At 39.0% G+C, this 10762-nt stretch overlaps 1 protein-coding gene across 1 annotated transcript; it reads right to left on the reverse strand.

The window, feature by feature from the left end:
• Nucleotides 1-9295: 9295 nt before the first annotated feature.
• Nucleotides 9296-10491, reverse strand: RPP21 (ribonuclease P subunit p21). The gene is made up of 5 exons (XM_020974172.2): nt 10383-10491; nt 10193-10293; nt 10014-10096; nt 9655-9780; nt 9296-9494 (listed from the first exon to the last, which is right to left on the reverse strand). The coding sequence occupies exons 1-5, from the start codon at nt 10437-10439 to the stop codon at nt 9397-9399; spliced, it is 465 nt and encodes a 154-aa protein (XP_020829831.1). The 5' UTR covers nt 10440-10491; the 3' UTR covers nt 9296-9396.
• Nucleotides 10492-10762: the final 271 nt, after the last annotated feature.

A 10762-nucleotide genomic window follows, 5' to 3' on the forward strand; every position in this document is an offset into this window, starting at 1 on the left:
CTTTTCTCTCTTTTTTAAAAGTTACTTAGCTCTTAATTTGGGGTAAAGCAACAAATAATAAGATATGAAAAACTAGGAGCCAGCTTTACCATATGAGTTATGAGCCACACTCTCTGCTTACAACTCTATGTTCTTCCTTACTGTTTTTTCTTTATAAGAAAGACATCATCCTATTCTTTCTCACCTTTTTTAAATATCATTTTTTACTAATTTATTTTGATTTATCAACAATCACTTCTATAAGCTTTTGAGTTTTAAATTTTTCTCCCCTTCCCTCCCCTCCACCTTCCCCAAGAAAGCATGCAATCTGACATAACCTGCCCTTTTCTCTTAACCTTTTTCCCTCCTACTTCTCTGTTAAGTAAGATGAATTGCTATACCCAGCTGTGTGTGTATGTGTCTTCTTTCTTTCTTGGACCAGTTCAGATGAGGATGAGGTTCGAATATTGCCCAATCCTCCCCATTCTTCCCTCCGTTGTATAAACTCTTCCTTGAACAGTCAATTTATGTGAGAATATTTCCCTCATTCTTCCTCTCCTCCACTTGCCCAGTGCATCCCTCTTTCTCACCAACATTGAGAAAATCAAGTTGGTTCTGTTCTCTAACTGATTTCATTTTGTACCACTACTGACATTGTTTTGTAACTACCTAAATAACATTTCATTTTTTTCTGAGTTGTTTAGAAGTTCAGTTTTCTTGCTAATCACTGTTCTATTCTTGTATCAAGGAAATATCATCCTTGAAAGATGCAGGTGAATGCTAGGGAGTCTGTTCTATTATCTCTACAACAGTGGCTGTCCTTCAAGAAAGTCTAGTCTGTAATTCTGTGACACTAACTAGCCATGCTGAGGGACACCACCCATGAGCTTTCCATAGTGACAAGATGGAAGGAGTTGTTGCTAGCCCTGCATTCCAAATTTTCAGTCAGTCATGTTGTCCCCCACATCTGTGATGCTTCTGATGTTGTAACCAATCATATTGTTTTCCCCATTTATGATGCTGCCTTCTAATTTTTGCATACTCCTTCTTTTATCCATAAAAATGATCCATCAGCCATCATTCAGTGTCTTAGCTAGCTGAGGAGGCTGAGACCCTGTTTACTGGCAAATTTAAGTTTTGCAATTAAATTGGTCATGCTTGGAGCTTTGTGTCTCAGTTTACCTGAATTTCAATCATGACATCACCTTTCTATTCTTTTGAGATCATCCTAAAATAATAGAATTATACCTAGACCCTTAGTCTAAGTAGATTTCCTTTAAGACCCCTAGTAATTTTGTATCCCAAACAGATTATAAAAAAGGGAAAAGGACCCACATGTACAAAAATATTTATAGCAGTTCTTTTTGTGGTGGCAAAGAATTAGAAATTGAGGGAATATCCATCAGTTGGGGAATAACTGAACAAGTTGTGGTATATGAATGTAATGGAATACTACTGTTCTATAAGAAATGATGAGCAGGCAGAATTCAGAAAAACCTGGAAAGTACTTACATGAAATGATGCTGAGTGTAGTGAGCAGAACCAGGAGAACATTGTATACAGTAACAGCAAACTTGTGTGATGATCAACTATGATAGACTTATCTCTTCTCAGCAATATAATGATCCAAGACAATTCCAAAAGACTTGTGATGGAAAATGCTAACCACATTCAGAGAAAGAACTATGGAGTCTGAATGCAGGTCAATGCATATTATTTTCACATTTTTGGTTTTTGTTTTTTCTTTCTCATGGTTTTTCCCTTTTGTTCTGATTCTTCTTTCACAACATGACTAATGTGGAAATATGTTTATATGTTTAACATGATTGTACATGTCTAACCTATATCAGATTGCTTGTTGTGTTGGGGAAGGGGGAGGGAAGGGAGGAAGGGAGAGAAATTTGGAATCGAAATCTTACAAAAATGAATATTGAAAATTATCTTTACACGTAATTGGGGGAAAAAATACTATTAAATTTTAAAAAAAGACCTCTGGTAATGATCAGGTTCTGATGGATTGATTACATATATCATCTTCCCATATAAAGAATGTAAACAATTTAACCTTATTTAGTTCCTTTGATTTCTCATTCATGTTTACTTTTTTTCCTTTTCTTTTTTTTTTTAAACTAGGCAATGGAGTTAAGTGACTTGCCCAGGGTCACACAGCTAGTAAGTGTCAAGTATCTGAGGCCCAATTTGAACTCAGGTCCTCCTGATTCCAGGGTAGGTGCTCTATCCACCGTGCCACTTAGGTGCCCCTTCATTTTTACTTTTTTATACTTCTCTTGAGCCTTGTGTTTGAATGTCAGATTTTCTATTCAATTCTGATTTTTTCATCAGAAATTCTTGGAAGTCTTTTATTTCATTAAATTTTTCTTTTTTTTTTTTCTTCTTATGAGATTTTATCCCGTTTTGCTGGGTAGATTATTCTTGGTTGTAATCCTAGCTCCATTGATTCTGGCATATCATAACCCAAGCCCTTTACTCCTTTAGGTAGTAGCTACTAAATCTTGTGTGATGCTGAATGTGGCTCCATGGTACTTAAATTCTTTCTTTCTGACTGCCAGTAGTATTTTCTCTTTGACATCAGAGCTCTCGATTTTGGGTATAATATTCTTGAGAGTTTTTATTTTGGAATTCCTTTCAAGAGGTGACCTGTGGATTCATTTCAATTTCTTATTTACCCTCTGGTTCTAAGATATCTGGGCAATCTTCCTTTATAATTTCTTGAAATATGATATCTAGGCTCTTTTTCTGGTCTTGGCTTTCAGGTAGTCCCAGATTCTTAAATGCTTTCTCTTGATATATTTGCCAGATCAATTGTTTTTCTTAAGAGATATTTCACATTTTCTTCTATCTTTTCATTCTTTTGACTTTATTTTATTATTTCTTGATATCTCATGGAGTTATTGACTTCTACTTGGCCAATTATAATTTTTAAGGAGTTATTTCCTTCAGTATTGTTTTGTTCCTCTTTTACCAAGCTGTTAATTCTCTTTTCATAACTTTGTTGCATAGCTATCATTTCTTTTCCCAATTTTTACTCCACTACTCTTATTTGATTTTTTAAAATCTTTTTTTTTCCTCAAAAAACCCCCCCCAAACTTCTAAGATTCTTGTTGGGCTTGTTTCCAACCTGCCTTTTTCTTTGAGGCTTGGCTTGTAGATTTTTTTTTTAAAGTCTGTCTGTGTTTATGTCCTGTGCTTCCCTGTCACCATAACAGCCTTTTTTGGTTGAATTCTTATTTTGTTTATTCATTTTTCCAGCCTACTTCTTGATTTTGGATTTTATATTTGTATTCAGCTCTGCTCACTTTTGGGGAGGTGGGAGAGGGGGGAAGGGGGGATATCTGGCCTGGACTTCTATATTTTTATGTTCTGCTGTTGTTTTCAAAGCTCAGTCTGGGGACCTGGAAGTTTTCAGTCATTCCATACTGGTGTGATCTGGGGAAAGGTCTGTTCACTGCCCTCCTCTGCTCTCTGCAAGTTTAGGTCTGTTGGCGTGTGTGTGTGTGTGTGTGTGTGTGTGTGTGTGTGTGTGTGTGTGTGTGTGTGTGGTTGAATTTCTATAGAATGATCCTGGATTCAGTCACTGTTAGCATGCTAGAAGGTTTTGTAGGTTCAGACCAACTGAACTGCTGATTTCCCCCTGGTTTTGGTATCCTGCCCTGGTTCATTTGACTGCAAGCTTATGTTTCTGGAACTGCTTACTTGTTCCTTGCACAGGTAGGGCCACTGTTCCCTCTCAACTACTGCTCTCTGTCTTGTTACTGTTCTGGGCACTGAAACACTCCCTGCTGCTGTGGTTGCTGCCACAACCCTCTGCCACTGCTGCCTGCAGCCACCTCCACTGTATTGTGCTTCTGGCCAGCCCCTACCCTACTGTCCACAGACCTCTGTCTTCCTAAGCTGTCCTTGGCTAGGAAAATGACTGACTGTGCCTTTTTTTTTTTGTCTATCCCAATCAGAATTCAGCCTGGCACACTTCCTAGGTTGTAGAGGAGGATGTGGAAGAGCTAAAGCAAAAATGCTACCTCTCACACTGCCATCTTGACTCCACCCCTGAAATGTTCATTTAAAAATTTCAATAATAATAGCTAATATTTCATATAGCATTTTAAGATTTGCAAAACACTACATATTATCTAATTAGGTATGAGATGATACTAATAATCTCATTTGATGTGAGGGAAACCTGGAAAGATTTGTGTGAACTAATGCCGAGTAAAACAAGCAGAATCATGAGAATTTTTTATATAACAACCACAGCATTGTAAAGGAAAATGACTCTGAAGGACTTAAGAACTGATCAATGCAATGACCAACTAAAACTCCAGAAGACTGATGATGAAGCATGTTTCCTGTTTTGTGGTAGAGGTGATAGACTACAGGTATAGAATGAGATATCTGCTTTCAGACACAACCATTACAACACAAATTTATTCAGTTGACTATATTTTTGTAATAAGGTGGGGCTTTTATTTGGAGGAGTATTAAGGGGAGAGTGAAGGAGGGTAGAATTAGAAATTGAGAGGATGCCCATCAATTGGGGAATGGCTGAACAAGTTGTGAAATACGAATGTAATAGAATATTATTGTGCTATAAGAAATGATGAACAGGTGGACTTCAAAAAAACCTGGAAAGACTTGTATGGATTGATGCTGAGTGAAGTGAGCAGAATCAGGAGAACATTGTACACAGTAGCAGCCACATTGTGCAATGGCTAACATTGATAGACTTATCCCTTCTCAGCAATACAAGGATCTAAGACATCTCCAAAAGTCTCATGATGGCAAATGCTATCCACATCCAAAGAAAGAACTATCTAATCAGAATGCAGATTGAAGCATACTATTTGCTCTTTTTTTTCCCTTCTGTTTTGTTTTGTTTCCTTTTTCTGGCAGTTCCTCCTATTGGTTCTAATTCTTCCTTACAACATGACTAATGTGAAAATTAAAAAAATAAAATAAAAATAAAAACAAAAAACTAAATGTTATGTTATTTTCACAAAGATCTCTTCTTTCCACCTCCACCACCTTTCACCAGTGTAAAAGTAAGAAAAACAAAACTTCTGTTATAAACATGTAGAGTCAAGTAAAACAAATTCTAGCCAATGGCCATGTTCAAAAAACATGTCTTACCTGAGTTCAAATCTAGACTCAAAACACTTGACAATTACTAACTGTGTGACCCTGGGCAAGTCACTTAAGCCCAGTTGCTTCACACAAAAAACAAAACACATATACACAACATTTCTTAATCTGGACTCTGAGTCTATCACCTCACACTTCACTCTGCACCAATTCATTCAAGTTTTCTCTGAAACCATTTCTTTTGTCATTTTTTTACATAACAATAATCTATCACATTTATTTACCATAATTTAAAAAAGTTATTCTTCAACTCCTTTAGTTAGGCTACTGTAAGTATTTGTACATGTGGTTCCTTTTCCTGTTTCTTTGACCTCTTTGGAGTATAAACTTACTGGTGAAATGGCTGGGATAAAAGATATGGACAGTTTTTTAATTCAGCTTTGCAGATTTTTTTAAAAAATAAATTAAAGATTTGTGGCATCCCCCTGTTTTGAGCAAGTCTATTGACACCACTTTTCCAATGCATGTACTCATACTGTGTCACTATGTCATATTTTGGTAATTCTTTTAATATTTCAAACTTTTCCATTGTTATTATATCTATTACAGTGATCTTTGATATTATTACTGTAATTGTTTTGAGGGGCCACAAATCTTACCCATATAAAGAAGGTGAACTTAATCATTAGATGTGTATGTTCTGACTGTTCCACTGACTGTTCCCCTCTCTTCCTCTCCTTGGACCTCCCTGTTCCCTGAGGCACAACAGTATTGAAGAATATTACATAAACTTAGCTGATAAAGCAGCAGCAAGGTTTGAGAGGATTGACTCCAATTTTGCAAGAAGTACTACTATGAGTAAAATGCTATCAAACAGCATTGGATGCTACAGAGAAATCTTTTGTGAAAGGAAGAGACAATACAGCAAATCATTGTTGTCTTATTTTAACAAATTGCCAGTTACCCCAGCCTTCAGGAATCACCACCCTAATTAGTCAGCAGCCATTACCGTGTCAAGATCCTTCCCCAGCAAAAAGATTATGATTTGCTGATAGCTCAGATAATGATTAGTATTTTTTATCAGTAAAATATTTTTAAATTAAGGTATTGGTGTTTTATTTTTAGACATAATACTATTGCACACTTAATAGACTATAGTATAGTATAAACATAACTTTTATATGTACTGGGAAACCAAAATATTCGTGTGACTCACTTTATTGCAATATTCACTTTATTGTGGTGGTCTGGAACCAAACCCACAATATTGCCATGGTATGCCTATGGTTCCAAATTGTTTTCTAGAATGGCTAGACCAGTTCACAGTTCTACTAACAGTGCATTAACATACTTTTTTTTCCATAGCCCCGCCAGTATTTATCATTTTCCTTTTTTAATCACCTTTGCCAATCTGATGGACGTGAGGAAAATAGATCATTTTTTCCTACAGCTATTGATAGCTTGGATTTCTTTACCTGAAAACTGCTTGATTATATCCTTTGTCTATTTATCAGTTGGGAAGACTTTCATAAATTTGAAGCAATTCCTTATATATCTTAGAATAATGATTTTTATCAGAGAAACTTGCTGCAAAGATTTTTTTCCCTTTTTGCCTGCTTCTCTTCTAATTTTAGCTATATTGGTTTTGTTTGTGCAAAACTTTTTTTTTTAATTTCATGGAATCCAAATTATTCCTTTAATTTCTGTGATCCGTTTTATGTCATTTGGTCATGAGACCTATCCACAGATCTGACAGGTAATTTCTTCCTTGCTCCTCTGTTTATGACGTGCTTAGGTCTAATTCATGTACCCATTTGAAGCTTCTCTTGGTATATGGTGTGAGGTGTTGGTCTGTACCTAGTTTCTGCCAAATTACTTTCCAGTTTTTCCTACAGTTTTTGCCAAGTAGTGAATTCTTGTTCTAATGACTGGGATCTTTAGGTCCACCAAACACTAGGCTACTAATCAATTTTTCTATTTCTTGACTGGTAGTAATTCTTTGGATGACTACTGTTTTGAGATCTGGTATTGCTAGACCTCCTTTTCTTTCCCCCCTTTTTTTTTCTTTCCTTGAGATTCCCTTGAGATTCTTGACCTTTTGTTCTTCCCTCAGATGAATTTTATGGAACTGAATAAGTATGTAAATTAACTTAGGTAATATTGTTTTATGTAACTTCATCTATCTGTGAGCAATTAATACATCCAATTATTTAGATGTCTTTGTGTTAAGTATTTTGTAATCATGTTCATATAGTACCTGTGGGTGTCTTGGCAGGTAGACTCCCAAGATTTCATGATTTCTGTAGTTATTTTAATGAAATTTCTCTTCCTGTTATATTTTCTTGGCATTAAAAAGAAATGTCAATTTTTTTGTGGGTTTATTTTATATCCTGCTACTTTGCTAAAGTTTTCTTTATTTCAGTTGTTCTATTATTTTTTAGTTGACTCTCTAGGGTTTTCTAAGACCTCATTCTTTTTTATATTAAATTTTGTTTTTTTCAATTAGCATGAATTTATTTTTTCTTCTTCTCAACACCCCTCACTAAAAAAGAGAGAACAAACCGAATTTTTAAAACAAATATGCATAGTCAAGTGAAAAAAATCACATATTGGTCATGTCCCCCAATTTTTGTTTCAATCAGCATATTGAGTCCAATACTTTCATCATCAGTCCTCTGGAATCGTGATTGGTCATTGCTTTGATCAGATTTCTTAAGTCTTTTGAAGTTGTTTTTCTTCATGATGTTGTTAGTTGTATTACTTGTTTTCTTGGTTCTGCTTACTTCACTCTGCTTCAATTGATACAAGTATTTCCAGGTTTCTCTATAACCATTCTTTTTGTCATTTCTTACATCACAATAGTATTTCATTACATTCCCATATATGTGTGGCTTGTCCTTCATTCTCAAAGAGGACCATGACATCAGGAAGATGATGCCAAGACTTGCAAGTGAATTGGATCACATTGAGGGAGGGCTATGCAAAGCCACTAGCCTCACTTTCTCCTCCAGAGCCATCTGGTTCCAGTGGCCAGATATATAGATCACCAAGACAACTGGAAATGGCTCAGACCAGATGGCAAGAACAAAGGGGAAGAAGTTTATGAAGGTGGAAGTAGGGAACACCAACTTGTGAAACTAACCTTTTAAGCAAGTCATTTTGATAAGATTCAAATACAGTGGTCCAAGAGAAGCCCATAACCTCAACTTAAAGCCACTTTAGGAGACAAAGACATTCAAGTAGGTTGGTCAATGGAATACCAAACTAACAGGGGCCTCTCCACCCTTTCCTCCTGGCCTACATAATAATGCTGAAAACTCTGAACTGCTGTCCCCGACTACCTCACATTCCCACCCCTGGTAGGTTTCACTCTGTAAAAATTCCTAGCCTCTCCTTAAGTGTAGGGCATCTCCCTTAATTGGGCGTCTTCTCTTCTGAGACACCTTTAAATAGGAGTCTTCCTGGCAGGGGACACTGCCACCCCCCCATCCCCATCCCAGTTAAGCTGGGTTCTCCCTTAAGTGTCAGAAGAGCCTGCTTGGTGTGTTGTGTTACCTGCAATAAATGCCTTTACTCGATTTGGAGACAGCCTGAATTCTTTCCAGACAACCTTGCAACCCAACATTTTAGGGTACACCTGAACCTCATGAATTTCATCTCTGCAAAATGTGGGGTTTAGATGAAAGGATTTCTAAGATCTCTACATTCCATATTCAATTTCTATTAGCTTTTATAAAAAACCTCTATCATGTGCCAGGAACTGTGAATTCATCTGTCATTATTAGATACTAAATTACTAGATAACTTAACACATCACAGTTTTTATCCAGGTTGTTTCCCTGGCAAAATGTCTTTCCAACCATTCAAGTTTCTTCCCTCCATTCCAACCTGGCTCAAATTGTTCTTTTACCAAGCTGACTTTCAGGATGAATACCCTATTTAATGGCACTTTAACTCATGTCCTGGTTTCCAACTTTCAAAACTTTGTTTTGTGTGGTTTGTGGAATATGATTCTTCATTTGATGTGCTTTACAGCTACTCTTATTTCATGTATGTCTGCACACCACAGCTTGTGGATGGTATCTGAAACTGGTTTCACTGATTCCAACACTCTAGTTCCATTGTTCTTTCCACTACATTACAGGTTGTGTCAGAGAAAAGAGGTTAGATACAATTCTCACCACTTGAAAAAAAACTGTCTATACATTGGAGACACAAGTAAAAAGAGGCAGGACAAAACTTTATTTGAATACTTTACTGAATATTTTATCTGAATGACAGCTCATGTTTCCTAGGCCTTTGCAGAAGATACCCTCTCAGTCACTGTACTTTGAGGTTCTGATGGTGCAATTTTTCCCCAGAAGGCTGGACTGAGACTGGATGGCTTGTGTGTGCTACAGATCTAATCAATCTGGGGTCTGGAGACAGAAGCAAAAATGATTGATCCCCAACCGTGTCTCTTCCCATCAACCCCAACTACCTCCATCCTCCAATCCTTTTTATACGAGATCTCTCCCTTATTAATTCACCCTATTATTTATTCCACCTTGCGATTAGGAACATTCTTCTTCTCCTTACCCGCCTGGTTTCCCAGCTGGGCCTCAGGCCGGTCACCCCAGAGCTGGTGTCTGGGGTCATTGAGAAATCTGCGGCTTCGACGGCATGTTAGACAGGTCTGTACTGTCCAGCGCTGGCCTAGGCGACCTTGGAGGGGTTGGGGCGGGGAGGACAGGATGTAGAGGGGGACTTTCTGCCCTCCCCTCCTCCCTCTGGTCTCCAGCCCTAAAACTTCCACTGCCCCCTAAACCTTTCCAAGTTGTCTACTTACAGACGGGGCCCCCAACCCCGTTTTCCTAGGTGGAGCTACAGTAATAGTAGCAAAGAAGAGAAAGGCTAGAGATTCCACTTCCTCCCACCCGGGTGGAGATAACACTTACGCCTCTGCCGCTGGGTGCAGGTCAGACCGGGGATGAGGAGGGAGGAGCAGCTGCGACAGAGGGTCCTCTTCACTGAGGGGTCCCTTGGGGGGCGAGGACCGACAGCGTGGTCACCCTCAAGCCCCGCCCCCCTTCCCCCCGTTCCTCCCCCCCCGCCCCGTCTCCCCGCGCAGCCTCACTGTCGCAGGACGAGCCGCTTGCCGATGGTTCTTTCCGTGTGGCAGTAAAACCTTGCCAGCGCCTGGTTGTCGGGATTCTGAGCTAAGACGCAGTGGGCAGCCTAGCGAGGGAGGAAGCGGCGCTGCTCGTTCTCCGGGCCCACGCGAACCTTTCCGCCCCGCCTTTCCCCTCCCTCCGACGCGCCTTCACCTGGTATAGGAAGCTGAGTCTCTGAAAAGCCTCCTTGTCCTTCACCTGCCCCGCCATCACCTCGGCAGCCCTTGTACACCCGGCCTCCTCGAATGTCGCCCCGCCCCTTCGCAGAACTACCCGCGCGGCGCCTGCTGGGAGTTGTAGTCTCCCCGGCCATCACTCACATAAGCATAGGCTTTCAGAAAGGAAACCTCCCCTTTCCTCCCCCCTCGAAATTCCGCCTCCCTAGGGCAGACACTTCAACCCAGTACCGGCCTCCTTCACGGATATATGTAATCTGCATGTAACCATACCGTGCCGGTTTTTGCGCTGCTTGTTTAAACCCTCTTTGCCTCAGTTCTTTCAACTAACTTCTCTACTCCCGTCCCATTTCTATG

Source organism: Phascolarctos cinereus, unplaced genomic scaffold, assembly GCF_003287225.1.
Source record: "Phascolarctos cinereus isolate Bilbo 61053 unplaced genomic scaffold, phaCin_HiC Scaffold_5;HRSCAF=322, whole genome shotgun sequence".
Taxonomy (NCBI): Eukaryota; Metazoa; Chordata; class Mammalia; order Diprotodontia; family Phascolarctidae; genus Phascolarctos; species Phascolarctos cinereus.

What these genes read in the sequence shown, in the direction of transcription:
- RPP21 (XM_020974172.2), bottom strand. Translation starts at nt 10,439, where the DNA reads ATGGCGGGGCAGGTGAAGGACAAGGAGGCTTTTCAGAGACTCAGCTTC. An exon ending in AAGCGGCTCGTCCTGCGACA is followed by an intron (nt 10,097 to 10,192) that starts GTGAGGCTGCGC and finishes TCGCCCCCCAAG; the next exon opens with GGACCCCTCAGTGAAGAGGA. An exon ending in CCAGCTGGGAAACCAGGCGG is followed by an intron (nt 9,495 to 9,654) that starts GTAAGGAGAAGA and finishes TTCTGTCTCCAG; the next exon opens with ACCCCAGATTGATTAGATCT.